Source organism: Hippocampus guttulatus, chromosome 6, assembly GCF_054856545.1.
Source record: "Hippocampus guttulatus isolate MCC_2025c chromosome 6, RoL_Hgut_1.0, whole genome shotgun sequence".
Taxonomy (NCBI): Eukaryota; Metazoa; Chordata; class Actinopteri; order Syngnathiformes; family Syngnathidae; genus Hippocampus; species Hippocampus guttulatus.
Window position 1 is genome coordinate 5,607,003 of NC_141266.1, and position 21,585 is coordinate 5,628,587.

At 40.7% G+C, this 21,585-nt stretch overlaps 1 protein-coding gene across 3 annotated transcripts in view; it reads left to right on the top strand.

Moving 5' to 3' along the window:
• Positions 1-2,542: 2,542 nt before the first annotated feature.
• Positions 2,543-21,585, top strand: part of LOC147203364 (zinc finger protein 236) — a 39,587-nt gene continuing 20,544 nt past the window's right edge. For 2 of the 3 annotated variants that reach the window (XM_086113984.1, XM_086113986.1), the window contains exons 1-16: positions 2,543-2,621; positions 5,333-5,466; positions 6,051-6,215; positions 6,292-6,470; positions 6,659-6,789; positions 8,379-8,551; positions 11,218-11,340; positions 11,895-12,062; positions 12,208-12,388; positions 12,506-12,778; positions 12,990-13,193; positions 13,317-13,449; positions 13,682-13,942; positions 15,930-16,162; positions 17,415-17,516; positions 21,034-21,176. In XM_086113984.1, coding sequence (XP_085970110.1) covers positions 2,570-2,621; positions 5,333-5,466; positions 6,051-6,215; positions 6,292-6,470; positions 6,659-6,789; positions 8,379-8,551; positions 11,218-11,340; positions 11,895-12,062; positions 12,208-12,388; positions 12,506-12,778; positions 12,990-13,193; positions 13,317-13,449; positions 13,682-13,942; positions 15,930-16,162; positions 17,415-17,516; positions 21,034-21,176 — 2,655 coding nt within the window. In that variant the 5' untranslated portion in view covers positions 2,543-2,569. Of the gene's footprint in view, positions 2,622-4,820; positions 4,923-5,332; positions 5,467-6,050; positions 6,216-6,291; positions 6,471-6,658; positions 6,790-8,378; positions 8,552-11,217; positions 11,341-11,894; positions 12,063-12,207; positions 12,389-12,505; positions 12,779-12,989; positions 13,194-13,316; positions 13,450-13,681; positions 13,943-15,929; positions 16,163-17,414; positions 17,517-21,033; positions 21,177-21,585 lie in introns of those variants that run through there. The other variant, XM_086113985.1, reaches the window with a different exon arrangement.

Genomic DNA, 21,585 nt, shown 5'->3' on the forward strand with positions numbered 1-21,585 from the left:
ACTGAACACCTATCAGCCCATATCAAACTTGCCATTTTTAGGTAAATTTCTTGAGAAAGTTGTTTATAAGCACCTCTGATAGCAATCTCCCGAGCAAGTGCTTTGATGGTTTTCAGTTAGGATTCAGGCCCAATCACAGGACTGACTGAGACTGTGATCGTGGACAGAATGACATCACTGTGAACACTGCAGCAGATAGTCTTAATCTCAGTTCTTCTGGATCTGAGCGATGCATTTTACACAGTTGATCACGTGATCTTGTTACAAAGGTTGGAGTACCAGGTCCCTGACCCCGCCCTATAAGTGTTGAAGTCTTTTCTTATAGAAACTGTTGGTCAGACCAAATGGCAGTGACTTGTGGGATAACCTGGGGGACCATCATGGGACCTCTCCTGTTCAATTTTACATGCTGATCAAGAAAATTGTGCTTTTTGGATAAAATAGGAATCACTGAATTTGAGCGCAAACGTATTTGCCTAGCTTGCTTAGAGACACTGTAAATGAAAAAGATTTTCGTTTCGTTTCGTTTGTTTATTGAACACAAAACATATACAGTAATAATTTGACAGAAAGTAAGGTAATTAAAATAGTAAAAAGGAAAGAGAAATCAGTCATCATTCAACACAGTTATTATGTTCAAGGGAGTAGGATTTAAACCTGAATCGCCACTAAAACAAAGATCTCAAAAGTACACAAACAACTTTGATTTGTTTTTTCACAAGAACCTGAGTTAATTTTAAGTGCACAAGGAGTGACTAAATATAAATCAGCATGTATTGTATTGTATTGTGTCATCCGTAAACATGAATGGTGGATTAGACATGTGGCCGTCGGGCACACCCACGATGCACAGGGGGCGCACCGGTCGTCTTTGCAGAGCTGCCACAACAAAGCATAATGAACTTTACTGCCCTACACTGGAGCAACATGTTGACAAGAGGTGGAATTGTGAACAGATCTTGTGTATTTGTGGTTTTTAGATATGATTTGAATAAATGATCCATCAATTGCAGTATGCAAAATGGCATTGGTCATCAGTGACAGTTGATTACCGTACTCTGATTGGCTGTTAACCCAAGTACACTAAAAGCAAAGTAACAGCAAAGAATATGGCATTATTTAGTAAATGAATCTCCGTTCTGTATATGTGGGCTTTTTTTTTCATGAAGTCCTGACTGTGGATGATATGATAAACAATAACTTCTCAGTTATAGAGGGACTTACAAGTATGTGAATGATGTGTGCGTGTACACCCGTATGGCTAAGCCCCCAGGCCTTGTGTCACTTTGGCCACCCCACTGAAAATATTCTGTATAGCCCCTATTAATTTGGGGCTTTTAAATAACGTGCAGCCAGGACAAAACTGTTATCTTAAAATCTTTGAGTGACTTGATTTTTGTGAAAATATGCACAACATGAGTTCTTGCGCTGAATGCTGTTTGCTATTAAGCACTTTTATGCCATCTTTGAATAGGATTTATTTTGCAAAAGAGGCCTTTCCATGTAGGGAAATCATAGTTTGTGTTTATTTTTTGTTCGTTTCAGAGCCTTTGCAGGGGAGGAGTGGATCTTTTACAGATGTATTGGATCATTAAAACATATGTAGATATGGTTCTGTAAATTGGTTGAATACAAAATCAAACAAACACATGTTTAGTCCTTATTAAAAATCGCATTTTTGTCATCCATTTGGTTAGGAACTGCGTGGTCCTATGTGGCGCCTCAGTACCATTGCTGTAGCATTGTGGGCATCTCGAAGTTATCCATGTCATCACTACCCCAAAACATAAAAATTGGCTTGAAATCTTGGGGTAACAAAAGAAGCAAACCTAAATGTTAACAGCCACGTTGAATCAATAACATCATGAGGCTTTTGCCATCAAAGAAGCACTGCGGTTAAGGTCTACATCGTAGCTTACACATCGTTAGCAGGTTAGATTAAAATAATAGCCCTCTCACACTCTCTAAATCAACTCAAAGAAAGCTGCAAACCTGCCCTGCTCTTGAAGCATGGCACGAGGCCTTTTTATGCCGCTAGTCCGGCTTGGGCAACTTTGTTTATTTGATTAAAATGAGTTACTTTTTAAAGTCTTGTGTTTGGTTACTTTGATGTTGTTGGTTTTCAGATATCTTTGTTCTCTCTAATGTTTGTGTTTCAAGTCTTTAATGAACTGTCTTTAATGTCTTTGTGTAATTTTGATTTGGTATATTATATTATCATTATTATTATTATTGATCCTTTAGTTCCAGTCCACCAACACCTTGTAATTGTAATGCTTTGCCCTGCACTGTGATTAAGATATTACTTGTGTGTATTCTACTCACATTTAATTACATTTATTTAAATCTCTTTGTGTATTACTGTCTCTTCCACGCTCAAGATGTTTCGTTGGCGTTTAGAAGAGGGGGAACACCTGCGGAAGCATTACAAGAGGTCAAACAGTAGATGTCTCCCTCGTCGTGCAGCTGTGCGTCTTCACACTCCAGCCACTCCGTACTACACAAATGACACAGACGCCATTTTGAAAAGCAAATTGTTCATAGCACACCCGCACACAGAACTGGAACTATGCCGCGGGGCCGGCCTCGCAAACTGAGAGTTAAAAGCAACGACGAAACAGGTAATAAGTGCCAAATTTCAGCGAATAAAAAATATCGATTTTAGTCTCTCCAAAGAAACCGGTGGTTTTTGGAATAAACACTTGTATGTCGTATCTAATAACACTTTAATGTAATGTATATAGTCCCCGGATATAGTACTGCGGGTGGGCTTTGCTTTGTGCGGCGAAGGAGTGATTGAGGCGGAATGATATTAATAGTATTTCGGCGGCTCCCCTCACTGCCTTCCAGTCCAAATTGGTGGCCGCGAGAAGGAGAGCTGCAGTGCTGATGGTCGAATTTGACGTGCGTGTTTTGAACTGTAGCGGTGTTTGTCAGCTATTTGCCATTAGCGTTCGATTGCTAGCGCTGTAGTGCTACAGCTAGCTTAGACGCTAAGTCGTTCGAATGGTGCCTGATGTTGTTCGGATGTTGCCAAACAGACCCGCGACCCCCGGCGAGCTGATGAATGTCTGGGAGAAGTTTCACCAACCACGTTTCTTTAATGTTTTGTCTGTTTTCCATCCATCACACAATACGATAATCGCTATAGCCTCGCACTGGTGAAATAACTGAGCTGTTGGCAAAACGTTGCAGTCGTCGACATTTAGGACGAAAGTTTAACGACGAAGCATTTGGCCGCGTATAAATTAGAGACCTTTATTAGAACAGCGAACACAGTCGTGAATTTTTGACAATGTAAATACAATGTCACAAGAGCAGCGCTTGGCAAAACGTTTGGAACATAACCGTTTGATTAAATGGACTATTACGTCCATGCACAATGAAACTGCTATAATTGCAACAATGTCGTATGGTTACCTGAATAGGACAAAAGTATGGGAACACTGCGATACTTACAATATATTCATTCTGGCCCTCGTTATTGACAGATGTATTAAAAAAGACAAAAAAATGCACTTTGAGGGGATGAGAGCATGGTGATGCATGCTGCTTTCAGCATGAATAAATGACACATATTTCTGCCATCAGCCCAAATTCCAAAGAAGTCTGTTGCGAATTTAAATGCGCCACAGCAAAACCCAGGTGGGAAGAGCAATAGTTATTCGGACACGCAGTGTCATGCTCTTTGTTGAGCTTCCTTCAAAACATCCCAGTACAATATTTAAGAACTGTTGAAGTATTCTGAATTAATAATAGATCGCCTTTTATTTTTAATGGGCAGCACCCTAGAATTACTAGTTAAATAATAACCTGCTCTTTTTGAGTGTGCGACAAATTTTGTTCTCTGTATACTAAAAAAGGAGCAGAAGACTAATAATTCCAACACAAATACTGTCGATGTATAATCTTTTTATAATCACCCTTAACGATGCTTTGTAAATGATCAGGTTAACCTGTTTCATGTATTTACAAACAAACCATAAATTCACATGCAGATAAGATGCATGTAAGTGATGGGCATCCATGTTGCTATATTGCCTATGAACACAGGGTTTCATGGTGTCCTGTGGACATATAAGATAAAAAAAACCTTTATTAGTCTCGCAATGGAGAAATTCCAGATTCACAACAGCAAAGTTATGAAAGGAAGAAGTAGAACAACAAAATATAGGAGCTGCTGGAAAGGCAGCCACTCACGCGGCGCCATTTTGAAGTCAAAATAACAACACAACACAACACATAGGACACAGACAGTCGTGCAATCGTCACCACTTTTCTGCATACACTTTGTTCTCTGAAGCAGTTATAGATGAAAGAGGAGAGGATCAAAATGTCCTTTCACCAGTGGATGAGAGACGTCATGCTGAAAATGTGCACACGTCTGCTACAAGCTAAGTTTTGAAAGCAAACGCAAAGCTGTAGCGTCCATTGATGAAAAAGAGATTGGCTCACATCTCCTGTCCCATGTAAATCCACTTCAATTCCAAGCCGTGACTCCCAGTTCCACATCCGCATCAATATTGTGGCCAATATGTCAGTCCTGACTTCAGGTGGCCTGCCACCCGAAGTTCACTGACACATTTCATAAATACAGTCAAATCAACACATTCTTGCGTTTCAAATATTTTATATTCAGTATTTTGAGTTTATCCACTTAAACTGATAAGTAATCCATCCATCCATTTTCCGATCCGCTTTATCCTCACAAGGGTCGCAGGAGGTGCTGGAGCATATCCCGGGCGTCTTCGGGCAGTAGGCGGGGGACACCCTGAACTGGTTGCCAGCCAATTGCAGGGCACACAGAGATGAACAACCATCCGCGCTCACACTCAAACCTAGGGACAATTTCGCGTACTCAATCGGCCTGCCATGCATGTTTTTGGAATGTGGGAGGAAACCAGAGTATCCAGAGATGATAAGTAATCATTTGTCTTTTTTTCTGCACTGCGTGCATTTTTTCACACAAGGTTAAATCCTTCCAAAAGGCGTGGCTTGAACAAGATACCAGCTATGGTATCCGATATATATATCATATATATATCAGATATATCATATTGATATAATATGAAAGAATCGTTGAAACTTAGTGAATTACATTATGATTATACTTATAAAGGGCCTTGGTTTTGACAGGGTCTTCCCCCGATTATTCGATTATTGTAGGACACTGGAAGAGTTTGGTGGTCTGGTGCCTGACGCAAGGGAACTAGACATTGTAATATATGGAGTGCTATACACAGCCATCACATCATCCTGTGTTTTTATTTCAAGTTAAAGCTCACTGAACTGAGATAAAAGTGGTCTGTTTTGTCCTTCATTTCTGATGCAGATGCAAATGAAAATAAGGTTGATGGTTTCAAAGATGGCGAAATCAAGGACAAGAAGTGCACAATATGCTCACAAATATTTACTACCGAAAGCCAGCTGCAGAGGCATCTTCGTGAGCATGAGATCAATGACAAGGTAAGAAGTAAGATCTGATGTACTATATCATACTGTGAAGATGATCAATCAATCAATACCTGCCAGCAGAGAATATCAGCATATTTGTAAAGATTGTTAAGAGTTTTAGGTCTTGGAGCTTCAGTTCAGATCAGTAAAACGTGGGACAATACAAGCTGCAGTATGGACTGTCAGCATGCAGCGGGTCATGTTATTCGGCAATTGTGAATTAACAACTAGTTTCATGTCCTGCTTGATTAAAAGGCCTTTATTACATAGTGTGGAAGTGGACCAGCTCATACAACAACCTAACACAAGTGATCTGTGATATTAGGTATGATATTGTACTTCCTGCTGATTACAATAAATAATTAGGGTTCTAAATTAACATCAGTGAACTGTTGGCAGTGACATTCGAATCTGGCATTATGCGTCTTTTGTGGCCACTCACACTATCTGGTATAACCGTTTATATCTAAGGTACCTCACCTTAAAGCCCTTAAAGCTGCAAAAGCATGGGGCACAGAAAGCAAAATGGATGCATTTGCAGGGACTCCATTTCTGAAATATTATGTAACATTTTGGCTTTCCGCTCTCCGTTCCAGCCTCATCGTTGTGACCAGTGTCCACAGACGTTTAACGTGGAGTTCAACCTCACACTCCATAAGTCCACACACACAACCTCTGACTTCACCTGTCCTGTATGCAATAAAAAATTCTCCCGCATTGCCAGTCTCAAATCCCATACTATGCTGCACGAAAGGGAAGAGGTAAGTCCAATAACATACAAAATTGGTGAATGTAATCCTGATTAGAGTGAACATTTCCCCCTTTGCTTTGTTGCAGAACTTGATCTGTACAGAATGTGGGGATGAGTTTATTCTTCAGAGTCAGCTCTCTCTTCACTCAGAGGACCACCGCAAGGAGTTGTCCGGCATCAAAGTCTACACCTGCAAGACTTGCGGGAAGGAGCTCAAGACATCTGCACACCTCAAGGAGCACATGAAGTGTCACATCAAGATCAGGTAAGGAAGCTTTAATGGTCAGAAAAATCAAAGAGCATGAGCCGTCTTCCAAAATAAATACAGATCAAACCGTCAACTCACTTGCTGTTTTATGAGGGCAAAGCATTATTTAACAGTGGTTAAGTTCATGAATAAAACTTTGAATAGGCTCGCAAACTACAATCCATTGTTATTATCCCTTGTTACAGGCCGCTGTCTTCTAGCTCCAGAAATTACAAGAAAAATATTGATCGCAGTGGGTTCACCAACAGCTGCCATCACTGTGGAAAGGCATTCAAAAAGCCCAGCCAACTTGTCAGACACATTCGCATCCACACAGGTAAGCTACACACACGAAAAAATGTTCTCCTCTTCCCAGCATTCACACAGAAAAGCACTCACCCGCACAATGCCAGGGTTTTGTTTGTACTGTACTAGGGCTGGGGGGAAAAAAAAGTCGACCAACAAAAATTGGCCAGGTAAAAATGTGTGCCTCAAAACTGTTTTTAAGAATTAAAAAAATGCGACATGCAACCAATGTATGGCCACTGTCGTGTTTCCACACGGACGTTTGTAACTGTGGACGCAGTTTCCCAGCAACTTATAAGGCGGTGTGAGAAATACTTCCAGGCCAGTGACAGACAGGAGTTGGGAACGTCTCAATTGCGGTAAAATACATAAAATGAGCTCAGAAGTTCACGATGATGAAGATACCTAGGATTTGTGCTGACTTTAGAGCGAAAAGGGAGAAAATATGTTTTTATGCATTGCTGCCAAACGGAACTGGCTGAGCTTGGAGCCATACAGTAAGTACAGTATTTGCCCCTTTCCTGATTTCTGTTTTTTGCATATTTATCACACAAAGGCTTCGGTTCATCAAACCGATTTTAGTATCACACAGCGACAACCCAAAGAAATATAAAATGCAGTCGAACTTTTTTCACTTCTAATAAGAGCCGCAAACTATTTCTCTTAATGTTGTTTTCACCATATTGCCCACATCCGTTTATCGTCTGAATCAGACGGAATTCTCCCACCTCCAAAATGATTACTTTTTCAGGAGACCCCAAAAATGGCATCCCGATATTTGTTCAACCAATTAAGCCCCAATCCCACTGAGCGGTGAACAATAGTTGGTGAAGGTAGAAAAATGCGCGCTCACGGCAGAGTTCATCATGGTTCATTCAGGGTCACAGATATTTGGCCATGTTCGCCTAACGTTCGACAGAGGTTCACCAATTGTTTGAGAGATTTCTCTTGACCATGTTCAAAATTCACTTGCAACAAGAAAAGTACAGCCAAGCGTCTTGCGACCCTTTCACAAACTATTGTGACCTTGAACGAGCTCTGACGAGAATGCAACATTCGCTGCCTTGAAAACACAATTGTTTGTCACTCAGTGGGGGGGCTTAACATTGTATGGTGATGGAGAGCAATTCATTGTCAACATTTTAGATTGGTCAATTTGGAAAAATAACACCTACACATGTAGATTGACAAATATAGACTTGTGAAAAAATGTGAAATTTTCCAAATTGTGATCACAGGATGTTTCAGCCTGACTCGCCTGCATTCGGCAAGATGATTGCCTGCTGCACAGATGCAATACTGGTACTGATGACTAGAACGAAACGATCCTTCATATCTCCTTGAGGTTTCCCAACAAAACTTGGGAGCCTTAACACCAACATGTTTGGCAAAACAAATAGATGATTAAATGTGGGAGTATTTGCCAGCACATACTTTGGTGTGTGATTGATCAGAAAATGGATTCTCTAAATTGCAGTGGAACCAGAGGGTCACACAAACTCCTGACAATGCTCAGTATTAGCATTTAAATGTTGGCCTGTATAGATTTTTTAACGTGTAAAAAGAGTGGTCATTCTCTTCCTGCTACCGTTTCATGCGTCTCACCTCATCTTTACTTAGGTGAAAGACCCTTTAAGTGCACACATTGCAGCAAGGCTTTTAACCAGAAGGTGGTGCTGCAAACTCACATGGTGAGACATACTGGGGAAAAGCCACATCTCTGCATGTTCTGTCCAGCCTCCTTCTCGCAAAAGGGGAACCTACACTCCCATGTTCAGAGGGTTCATTCAGAGGTAAGAGAGTAGCATAATTAATTTGAAGTTACGAGTGAATGTTTAGCAGTTGCTTTTTTAGTTGCAAATGTCACGTAATCACAAAGTCTTCACCACGATTCGCTTTTGATTACAATGCCGAGGGCTATATTTTGATTGGATCAACACATCAATCCATCTATTATGCTTTACTCATCTGGGTTCAGAACCAAAATTTATAGAACATGTAGATGGTACAATGTTTCAATGGCCTCAATCGGGTCTTGAAGTCCTAACCTGCCTGTTTTATACAGTATGTTACCCTGTTCCAAAACACCCGATTCACATCAGTGAACTTTACACATGCCTGATTACGATCCTGATCATTTTAGTCAGGTGAGTTGGAACAGCATTCTATGTAAAATAGGCTGGCTCGGTACTCATTCCTAATGGTAGGGCTATCTAAATCCAATCACGTGATCTGGAAACCGGTGCCAATCACGTGATTTTCAGCTAAGCCGGGTGAAAAAGACAGATTATATTTATTTTCATTTCAAGGGGGCAAAGCTACAAAATCATCCAAATGTTGAAAGATCTTGCCAAATTGGACAGTAGTCGCTTAGTTTTGTTTTTCACAATAAAAGAAATATATATGTTCCACACTATAAGGCATTTCGGAGTATAAGCCACGCCTTCAACAAATGGCCTATTTTAAAACTGTTTTCATATATAGGGCGCACCGCATCATAAGACATAGAATAGGAGCTAGAATAGTGGCTGCGGTTGCATTATGCATCCACTAGATAGCGCTATGCTAAAGGAATACAATACAAGACAGCTTTACCGTTGCTGCAGTAACACAGTGCTTTATAGAACATTTAGAATACTACATCCAAGAAATCAAAATATTGATCCATATATACAGCTTTATGTATGTAGAGCTTTCATAACCGCTGCATCTGCAACAAAGCGCTTGATAGAACATTTAAAATACTATGTCCAAGAAATCAGAATATTGATCCATATATAAGGCGCATCGGATTATAAGGCGCACTTTCGGCTTTTGAAAAATTGAATGTTTTTAGGTGCACCTTATAGTGCGGAAAATACTGTATTTTTAATTTTTTTTATTGGCAATGTCGTTAGTGACCGTAACGCAGCCGCATGCACACACGCACACACACACACACCCACACACACACACACACACACGTCTCCTGCGCTGCACTCAGTTCTCTTTCAGGCAGAGGCAGAAGGGCGGGTTCGTCTGCATGCTTTGACGGGAGAGGCAAGCCAAAAGATTCTTCTTAATACGTCTGCTATGCTTGATATAAAGAAGCCTTCTCGCTAAACGGCAAGAGTTGAGAGCCACGACAGGCACGTTAGCAATTGTGACATACCCAAATGACTTTACTTCAAATAGAAGTTTGATGAGTGTAAATTTTATCGTAACAAGCAAGCTTTTTGCCCACTGGGTACATTTGACAAGGTCATAAAGAGTGTTGTTTCTCAATGAGAGAAGTCAGGCAATCGGCCAACACCTATGTAACTCCGTAGACTCTTCATTTAACCTGCACCAGCCAATAAATAATGATGTAAATGTATTGTTTAGCATTGAACAAATTGCCTCAGTCTGTGTTAAAGTGTATACCTGTATAGGCGATTCAACCAAATTGGTGCCATTTGTGTCCCCTAGGCAATTTGATGAAAATATATATTTTAATAAAGCGTCCTGCACATTTTGAGTTTGTGTGTCATCAAAATTCAGGGTTAAAAAATAAGGTAAATTTTGAGTGTTACAAAAAACAACCTGCAATGATTTGGTGGACTGGTCCACATAATATATAATACAACAACATATACTGTACGTATATGCAATTATATATGTGCATATCTGTATGTATATTTCAATATTAACTTGAGAAAAATCCTATGGACACTCCCTTTTGAAAAAAAATTGTATTGGAAATGGGATTCCGTATCAGCAGATACTTAAAACCAAAGACTCGGACTCATGTGCCAAAAAGCATGCTCGGGACATCCCTACTGTACAGATAATTTTAAAGTACCGTAATTCTATATATGCTATATGAAAGTGAACAAGAAGGGTGAAGTGAAAGTGAAGGCGGAGTGCCGAGGTAAACAGTACCATATTCGTCTGTGGAACGCGAGCGGCAGTATTGAAAACACACACATCACTTCCTTTTGCTGCCACTTAGAAAAACACATGGACCTTGAGCCCCGTTCACCGCTGCGCTCTAAAAAAAAAAAAAGAAGAAGAAGAAAGAAAGAAAAGAAAAAAAAACCAAGAAAACAAAATAAGAGAAATGCTCAGTATGCAAATGCCAGCAACAGGCTTGAATCTGGTACGCAATTAGTTTCCAGTGCGCTTGGGCACCTGCGCACAGCTTATGCGCACCCCAGTTTATTCTTATTGTATTAGCCTATATTGCACCAAAATGAGAGCAGGGACCGCTCACAATAATTATTAAACAGATAAATATCTGCCAGTGTTTACATTTACAAATGATCACTTTTACAACATTCCTTGAAAATCACAATGTGGCCTGCTCATGTGGTCCTTGGGGGCTACCTGGTTGCCCGCAGGCATTACGTTGTGGTGACACCTGACCTAAGGGTACATGTTCAACTTAAAGGCAGTCATGTAATATATGTTGTGGTGTTTTTTTGTTTTGTTTTTTTTGTAGGCGAAAGGTGTGCCATTGTTCCCCTGTATGGACTGCAGCTGTGTATTTAAGAAGTTGGGCAGTTTGAATGCACACATCGGCAAGATGCACATCTCTGTCATTGATGTACCTTCCAGCACTTTGGTAATAGAGTACAGTATTGTAGGGTGGGAAATATTTTAACCTGATTGATTAGACATGACGTATACTGAAGTACTTAGTGTAGTGTAAATGTAGTGTCTTATTTAGGTTCTGTGAACGTTTCTTTCAGGGACCGAGACCAGCTTTTTGTACTGGTGCGCCCAAGGTTCACTCTCCCCCCCAAAAATGTGCATCTCTCTCTATTCATTTTTGCAACACTGACGTGCCAAATTGAAATAAAATCCTGCTGCTAAGAACTGATGTTCAGGCTTGATTGTTGCTGTCAAAGAAGTACTTCTTGAAAAATATGGTCATTATTGTGCATGTAGCTTGAAGTGGTGTAAACGAGGCATTTTCCCTTCTCATGTAGCTCAATAAGGAAGCAAAATAAAGACTTGCTGCAATGCAGTTCAATACCGCAAGTACAGACTAAAATACTGATGTCATTAGCAATGCATATAATTGTGCACTAATGAGATTTTAAGAAGTTTCTCTTGCCCTCATCTCTTGTCCTTTATCACGCCTCCCATTACCCGTATGCCCCCCATGTCCCACAGGAGACAGACACAGCAGGTCCTGCAGGGTCAGATGGCACAGAGGCAGTAACAGATGTCATCCAACAGCTACTTGAGCTCTCTGAGCAAGTCAATGGAGAGACGGCACAGCCGCAACCCCCAGAACCAGCTGTTGCCATGGAAAGCGCCATTAACCAAGACATCCTCCAGGTTAGTCAAGAACATTTCCCCCCTACACCAAATGCACACCCCATGTTAAGCCACACTCGTTTAAGCTCTAAAGTTAGTGGCATCGAATATTTTAAACTGTGTTCCAATATTGATTTTTGAGCTAATTAAAATTCTGTTTTCATAGCAAGCTCTAGAGAACAGCGGGCTGAGTGTAGCCCCAACTCAGAATGTTGATGCCAATGTCAGAGATACTCAGAACCAGACATCTGAGGGAGCAAATGTGGACTTGAAAAAAACACAGCTTCTGGAGAAACCTATCAGAGAAAGAAAAAGAAGCATTTTCAAAAAAACAATACAAATGCCAGGTATGGAAGCGTTTGGACGAATGTATTAATTCAGCTAAAAGAGCAGATATTTCTTTGTAAGTGCTGATCAAATAGCGGACTGAAATGCCCAGCTCTGTTGTCCACTTTTATTCCTAGGCTCCATCAGGGAGGAAAATGGCATCCGCTGGCATGGATGCCCTTACTGCTCCAAAGAATTTAAGAAGCCCAGCGACCTCGTCCGCCACATCCGCATCCATACCCATGAGAAACCTTTTAAGTGCAAACAGTGCTTCCGAGCATTTGCTGTCAAGAGTACACTCACAGCCCATATGAAAACTCACACAGGCATCAAGGCGTTTGAGTGCCAATGCTGCCTGAAGTGCTTCTCTACTTCTGGCAGCATGAAGGTACACATGCGACTGCATACCGGTGAGTATGTCTGCCTTATCAAAGGATCATGTTATGCGACACAAGAGGAAACACTCAGAGAGGATCAATTTTATTTATTTATTTTTTGCTTGCACTGATAACTGATAACTTCCTCCTTCTCCAAACCGCTCGACAACCAATCTTTGTGTGTATGCTTGTGTGAGCACAATTTTCATTTGTCAGTGTTTTCAAAATGTAATTCTTCTTTCAGGTGTTCGGCCTTTCTCCTGCCCTCACTGCGATAAGATCTTTCGTACATCAGGACACAGGAAAACGCATATAGCGTCCCACTTCAAAAGCTTACAGCAGAAGAAGCACAGGTTTCCACGAAAAGCCAACAAAGCCAAAGTGTCTAAGAGTAATTTACCATTACCTGACATCCCACTGCAGGAGCCCATTCTCATTACAGACTTCGGTAAGCGCATTCATCCACAATGTCAAACTCAGATTTGTTTCTTTACATGAGTATAACACATTATTCATCTTGTTCATTCATTTGAGAAGCATGTCCTTAAATAATGTATTGGTTCTTTCACAGGCCTCATCCCATCTCAGAACCCTCGCCTGGCATTCCAACAGTATCTGGAGGTGGTGGGTAGCGATCGTCCATACAAGTGCCAGTTCTGTAATAAGGCATATAAGAAATCAAGTCATCTGAAACAGCACATTAGGTGAGACGAGTCTTCTAATAATTGCTTTGTTCATTTCATTGAATAATTGTTTTAGGCTGTTAGTTAACATAAAACAAATTGCAAGATTAAATATCATCTGAGATTGTGAACTTGCTGATAATGTTGTACATCTATGCTTGCTTTCTTCAGCATGAAGTAAGGAAAAAAAACTGTCACAATCATGGAAACTAGATATCATTGTTGGAACTAATAGTCAATTTGCTCACTCAAGATCTCACACAGGAGAAAGGCCATACAAGTGTGTGCAGTGTGGTCGGGGTTTCGCCTCTTCAGGGGTTCTCAAGGCTCACATAAGGACTCACTCAGGATTGAAGGCATACAAGTGTGTCATGTGTGATACAACGTTCACCACTAGTGGTAGCCTACGACGCCACATGACGACTCATAGTGATCTACGGCCTTACATGTGCCCATACTGCCAGAAGACATTCAAGTCATCTCCAAACTGTCGGAAACACATGAAGACACACAGGTTTGAGTTGTTTTTTTTTCCTGTCTGTTCCTTATGTTTAATGATGCTAGCTTCAAGATGATGTGTATATACAGTGATCCCTCGCTACATCACGGTTCATTTATCGCTGCTTCAGTGCTTTTTTTCTTCCAAAGTACTGCATTCAGAAAAAAATGCAGAATGACTCAGAGGTTTAGCACATGCCTGTACTGTACTGTGTATCCAACGGGCACTCATTTAAGGCGCATGATTGGTTCCCGGCGCAACGTCGACCAATGACAGCACGGGTGGATTTATCCCGTGAGCTGATTGGCTGTGCATCTTTGCAGCCCCAACCAGCACCTTACTTTGTGTCTCCTCACGCTGTTGACTGTCTGACATACTGTCTCTTAGTGTTGTGTTTGCTACGTGCACAGTGGGGGGGGGGAAATACAGAGAATGCAGCAGCACTTCGACCTTCGTTCCCTCTCTCCGATACCGATTCATTTTCTTATCATAAACACATCGGCGGCGCAAGGATAGCTGGCCAGGAAATAGCTAAGTAGCTGGAGACTAAAGGCGGCTACACCGTCAGAGCGTGAAGCAGAATGGTCTCCGAGTGAACCTCAAGCCTGTACAAGTCAAGTGAAAGCCGCCTTCGACGCCACCAACACAAGTCTCTTTGCCTCTCTCAGAAGGCAATGCTGATGAATGTTAAAACTCATTCACTCCCAAAGACATATTTATGTCTTTTCACACTCCACACGTTCAACCCCAGATACTTTTATTTTCAATTATTCCAAGACCTAGGGTAAAAAAAAAAAAGAAAAAAGGTCTAGAATTGGCTGGGACGGAATGAGTTAATTACTGCATAAGACAGTGGTGTCAAACCTACGGCCCGTGGGCCGGAACCGGCCCGCAAGGAGGTTTGATCAGGCCCACAGGATAATTTAAAAGTGAAAAAATGCATAAAAGACAATGAATATTTTTAATAAGGTGCAATTCATGTAATATCTGCTAGGGGGACACACTGTGTTGATCAGAGGAAAAGACAACATTGTTTTGATCAGAGAAGAAGACAACAGCAGCCTCAGTCTGTCACTGAGACAGACCAAACACAGCAGACGCTATCAAGGACATGTGAATACTTTATTCTTTACACATATTATAGCACTCTCCTTAGTTTGTAAGGTGTAGGCAGGGATTACATTTCGATTTTATATGCTCGTGTAAATGGTTTAAAAAATCCTTTCTTTATAAATCTCGTTTAATCTTAAAAGTGCATTACTATATTTTTCAATACCAATTACTTTTTCAGTACAATTACTGCCTACAAAGGCACAAAATACTAAAATTGTGTGCCTTTGTACAGTTAGTGGGATCAGTTGCAATGCATATATGTGAATGATAAAAGTAAATTGCACATTTGTCAAAGAAAATCTTAGGTGCTTCATGAATATTTTGTAAAAGATATGTTCATTAAATTTCAACATTTTCCGAGTGTTCTTGTGCTTCTTTAGAACAAAACAAAGGAAAGACATATTGTTTTGGTTATTTATAGCAGAGTATGGTATAATTTTTAATGAACCGGCCCACTTGACATTGACCGAGGCCGTATGTGGCCCACAATGTGAAATGAGTTTGACACACCTGGTATAAGGTTCTATAATTAAAGATTTGAGTAAATACGTGTACTTCTGTAGTATCAAATATGCAAAGTATAAATACTGTTTATATATTTTAAACATGCTGGTACCCACATAGACCTACACAAAAATTCCCGGGGTTGGGGGGGGGGGGGGCCGCAAACCCTACTTCGCAGTTCTTCACTTATCGAGGCCGGTTCTGGTCCCTATTAACCGCGTTAAGTGAGGGATCACTGTAATCTCCCAAACCTCTCATCATTGCCTCTCACAGGCAAAGGCCCAGAGACAATTATTCGATGCCGACTCATCTTTCTGGCAAGATCACAAGTTGGTCAAAGTTGTTTTTAATAGACTGATTTTCCTCATAATCTCCCCCAAATCAGATATGAACTGGCTCAACAATTGCAGCCTCAGTCTGCTGAAGACCCACTAGAAGCTGGCACGGTGCCCCACGATATGCAGGTGGAGATGGAGGGAAACTCCCTTCAGCAACCATCCGCAACTTCATGTGAGCAACAAAACATGCTGGGACTTGGACAAGCAGAGGGTGTAAATGGAGGCCAGCCGGTCACATTAGAAGCACAATTGACCAACCAGCCACTGGTGCAAGGAGAAGGTAACAAGAATGGTCACACATAATCACCAAGAGCATAGGGCGCTTGCACGCAACTCAAAGCGGTGCATTCTGGGATTTTTTTTTTGGTGGGGGGGCATCAACAGGGATGAAAACCAGCATCCGGTGATGTCTTTGCCAAACTGGCTTAAGGCTGCAATTGACTGCAAAAGATTTGCAAATCGTCCTTTAAATAGCATGAGGCTATGTACAAACTGTCGTGATCCCTATATCGCTTACCTGATTTGGATGTAAATACCTTTAAATTAAACCTGAAAATGTGCAGTTAAAGCACATCTGATTTAATTTCAAATCTTACATAGTCGTGTTTAGAGCCAAAATGATGAGAATTGTTTACAATTTCTAATATTTATGGACCGTGCTGTAATTTGGTTGTGAAGGTTTCAGGGTTGGAGCTTTAAGGGACAGCTATACTTTTTGTGCCTTTTATGCACAAAAGATTCCACTTCCATTTTAGTGACTGTGAAGAACAATTTTTAGCATTTGTTGAAAAATCTTTGAACCCTGAAAAAGAAAACAAAAGAAAACAAAAACAAAATCGTAATGTCTCCTGTCCTGCAGCAAGAATCTCACCGACTTTTAAGATCGGGCTGTCACAAAGATAAGATAAGATAAGATAAGCTATCCTTTATTTGTCCCACACTGGGGAAATTTACAGCCTCCAGCAGCAAGAATGTGGGTAGAAAGAAGAAAGAAGAAAAACAAACAGACACCGTTCAATTAAGTGCAGTATAAATACAAAAGGGATAAATTGCAGTGCTATTTACAATTGTTTTTCACATCATGTAATTATTATTATTAATATTATTGTTGTTATTTTTATTCAGCAGCCTGACAGCAGACATTCAACAAAGACATGTTGAATAGAGTCAGACTGCATGATTCTTTCAGTGTGAACCTGGCTATGCAAGACATAATTCTTATTGTTTTTTTTAACCGTTATTTGAAATGATATGATCTGAACCAAGGATTTTTTCGAGTTGTTTCACCCCTAATAATGACCCATATTTTGTTTGATGCTCATTTGAATTGCCGTTGATACTGTAACAGTTCTGCAACCAAACATGTCTCGTTGAGGTGATTGTTGTGCTTTGCAGCTAATGTTAGCTTTGGTTTTAATATCACTCTTTATTGTTCTCATTGTACACCATTTAATACATCCTCGACATCCTCCATATATATTCTATAATTGAAGACTATAGCCTCCTACGTATGTGTTTTTCTGTGTTTACAGACTCCTATGTGACCACCCAACATGGTTTGCCTCAGAATATCACCCAATTTGAGACGCGAACACTCCCTCAGACCACATTTGACCAGCAAGCTTTAACACAAGGTGCATTCTGACAGATTTTTTTTTTTTTGTCTGTGCAAATTGAAAATGCTCTCTTTGCTTTACTGGACCGAACATGAGCTATGTCTGTTAATTTCTATTTGTATGAGCTACCACTTCACTGCTTTCTCAGATCAAATTCATTTGTTATGCGCTCTTTAATGTTACTGTAGGATGGGATATACAGTATGCGTCATACATTCACGGTGACAGCCTTGATTCACTGCTTGTACAAGTGTCTGCTATAATAAGATAAGAAAACCTTTATTAGTCTCGCAATGGAGAAATTCCCAATTCACAGCAGCAAAGTTATGAAAGGAAGAAGTAGAACAACAAAATATAGGAGCTGCTGGAAAGGCAGCCACTCTCGCGGCGCCATTTTGAAGTCAAAATAACAAAAATAACACAACACAACACATAGTCAAGTCAAGTCAAGTCAACAGTATTTATAGAGCACTTTCAAACAGCCATCGCTGCATACAAAGTGCTGTACATGGAGCAATTTAACATGCACAATAAACAGTAAGACAAATCGGTAATAAAGGCGGTAGAAAGCACCAAACAGTAAAACTGTTGCAACAGTCATGCTGAGTCGAATGCCAAAGAATACAAGTGAGTTTTGAGGAGGGTTTTGAAGATGGGCAGCGAGGAGGCTTGCCGAATGTTTAGTGGGAGGTCATTCCAGAGAGAGGGACCAGCAACAGAAAAGGCTCGATCCCCTCTGAGCCTCAGTTTAGTTCTTGGTACTTCTAATAAAGTCTGGTCCACAGACCTGAGGCGCCGGGCAGGTGTGTAGGGGCGGATGAGCTCAGAGAGGTAAGGTGGCGCGAGATTATTCAGAGATTTGAAAACAAATAAGAGGATCTTGAAAATAACTCTAAAATGAATGGGGAGCCAGTGAAGGGATGCCAGAGTAGGAGTTATGTGCTCCCTCTTACGAGTACCAGTCAAGAGGCGAGCGGCGGCATTCTGGACCAGCTGAAGGCGCTTAATGGAGGACTGGCTGACTCCAAAGTAAAGGGCATTGCAGTAATCGAGCCGGGATGTGACAAAGGCATGAATTACCATCTCAACATAGGACACAGACAGTCGTGCATTCTTCACCACCTTTCTGCATACACTTTGTTGTCTGAAGCAGTTATAGATGAAAGAGGAGAGGATCAAAGTGTCCTTTCACCAGTGGGTCAGAGACGTCATGCTGAAAATGTGCACACGTCTGCTACAAGCTAAGTTTTGAAAGCAAACGCAAAGCTGTAGCGTCCATTGACGAAAATAAATTAGTTCACTTCTCCTGTCCCACGTAATCCGCTTCAAACCCCAAGCCGCGACTCCCAGTTCCAAATCCGCATCGGCGCTCCGCGCTAACGCTCCTTTCTTCTCATCGTCGGCTCCTCAAGACTTAGATCCATCCAGCCGCAGACCGTTCAACAGCACCGATCTCTCCGCTGAACAAAGCGGGGCTGTGAAAAATGCTGCCCATTACAGGCGCAAGACACAAGCGCCGCGGGACTGTCCAGCAACGACAGTCAAATGGCGCCGACATTCCTCCCAGTCAAAAACAATGCTGGTATACCCATGCTGCCGAGAAGGCGCAACCACCAAGCACAGAGTCTCCTCCTTGATGAATGTCGTGGCCAAAAAATGCTGAAAAAAGTCCACATCAGGTCCACACGACGTGACAAAAAACACAAAGTGACAAAACAAACACAAAAACAACAAAAAAGCAAGGCTCATGAGAGCACTTGCTGACGGCTGCCTACTCGGGCGCCATCTTGACTTCAAAGAATCAATAATCAAGAAGAGGAATTAATTCCTTTCGGTCTTTGTCAGTTTTTCACAAGCCCACGAACATTTGTTTACTGCTTAAAACACAAGTTCCTTGCACTCCAAGCGGCAGTTGTTGCCTCACCGATGGAGCCATTAGACCATAAGAGGCTTTTAGTGTTCAGTTGCAAACGTCTGAAGTATCGAAAGGCATTTGGACACTCCTAGTGAATCACTGTCAGCATGCAGATTGATGATGACAAATTGATTTTGTGGAACATCTTCCAGTTTTTAGCCTGCATTAATTTTTGATCTCTAAATTCGGTGTGGTCTGAAACGCTGTTGAGCCTTGTAGAAAGCTATAATGTAATAATTTCTTGAAAATGTTAACGCTTGAAAATGTCATAAAATTTGTACTTTTAATAAAACCCAATAATGTAATGATTTCACCAATAATGTAACAAAATATCCTGACTGATACTGTAATAACATTTTTTTTTACCAATATTGTAATACAGTACTGTACTGTAGAGTACATTGTTGGATTGATTACATGGCATAATATTCATTTTATCAAATGCTGTGCCATTTTTACCCCAGATGTAATGGGCCGCAAATCAATCAATTTTTGAGTCATCAGTCCACAGAATGTTGTTTCAAAAGTCTTGAGGATCATCAAGATGTCTTTTGCCTTTGTATTCAATTTGGACAACAGTTGTTTTCGCCTGGTAACTCTCCCATGGATGCCATTTTTGGCCAGTGTCTTATGGTAGAGTCATGGACACTGAGGTGAGCAAGGTCTGGAGTTCCTTGAATGTTGTTCTAGGTTCTTTTGCAACCTCCTGGATGAGTCGTTGCACTCTTGGAGTAATTTTAGCTGTTTGGCAATGTCTGCCACTGTTCCCAGCTTTATCCATTTGTGGATAATGGCTCTGACAGTGGTTTGCTTAAGCCCCAGTCTCTTGGAAATGGCGTTGTAACCGTTTCCAGACTGAGAGATTTTGATAACTTTTTTTCTAATTTCTTCTTGAATTTCTTCGGATTGTGGCATGATGCGTTTGTTTCTTGAGACCTTGCAGCCTACTTCACTTTGTCTGACAAATTCTATTTACGTGATTTCTTGATTCAACAAATGTGGTGCGAGGGTGTTGCCTGTGAACTTGAATTCAGCTTTCACAAAACTGTCATTAGTCACAGCTACTTTGTCATTTAAAAAGGGGAGCAATTACTTTTTCACATAGGGACAGGTAGTTTTTTTTAAATATTAAATTGGTAAATAGTATTTCACAGCATTGTATATACGTTCATTTTCAGTCCAAAGTTCTCCATTTTGTGTTTTTAGATTGTAAGACTGTTATTTACATTGACAGCAAAAATACGAGTATCAACATTTTGTTGTTCAATTTGGCATTTATTTCAACCCCCAAAGTGTATTTTAATGCTGTCGCAATTAAATGGAGGTCATCATTGGAGTTATTTGACAGAGTTGATTTATTTAGTGTTAAGCCAACTCTGCACAGAGCTAATCAAAGTAAGCTCCACCAACTTGATTAGAACTGTTCTGCTTCCAAGACTTGGAAGTGCTAAGTGTTACAGTTAAATGTACCTGTTCATTTTTTTATTTACAAATGTTATGTTCGTGTTTTATTGTTAAACAATCAAAGTGGACATTGTGACTGAAAGTGGTCGTGTGTCACATGTCTTCCTGAGTTCCCACCCTACGTATATTGAATTTTATTCTATGTGGTCTCCCCAGGCTTTACCATGACAGAATCAAGTTACACTCAAAGCCAGTTCTCCACTGTCCAGCAACTACAGGATTCCAGTACACTGGAGTCTCAGGCCCTGTCATCCAGCTTTCCTCCCCCGACTTTGCTTCATGTTTCCAATGCTGAAGTGGTGAGTCTCAGCCTCTGGTCTCCATTAAATGCTGTCACTTACAGTGATTCATGCATTGCATTTTATACGAATTGAAACACATGCCGCATACAGAACAGTCCTAAGATAAAATGAAGTCGCTGATGAAGATGATCATTTGCTTGATTAATAGCCTCTTTTAATCAGGATTGGACAGAAGGCTGGCTGTCTGCTTCAATGACAATAATGAATCACTACATAACTTAAAAGTTTATAAAGATAAAACTGAGAATGCCCAGTTACTTTCAGGAAATTAAGCAAATTACATCTTTTGTTGTGACGGTGTATCTTTAGTTTAGTTGTCAAGCTATTTTCAACACGTTACATAACAGACCCATGTGGAGACTGACGAATGGAATTGATTTGTCAAAAAATATGAAATTATCCAATT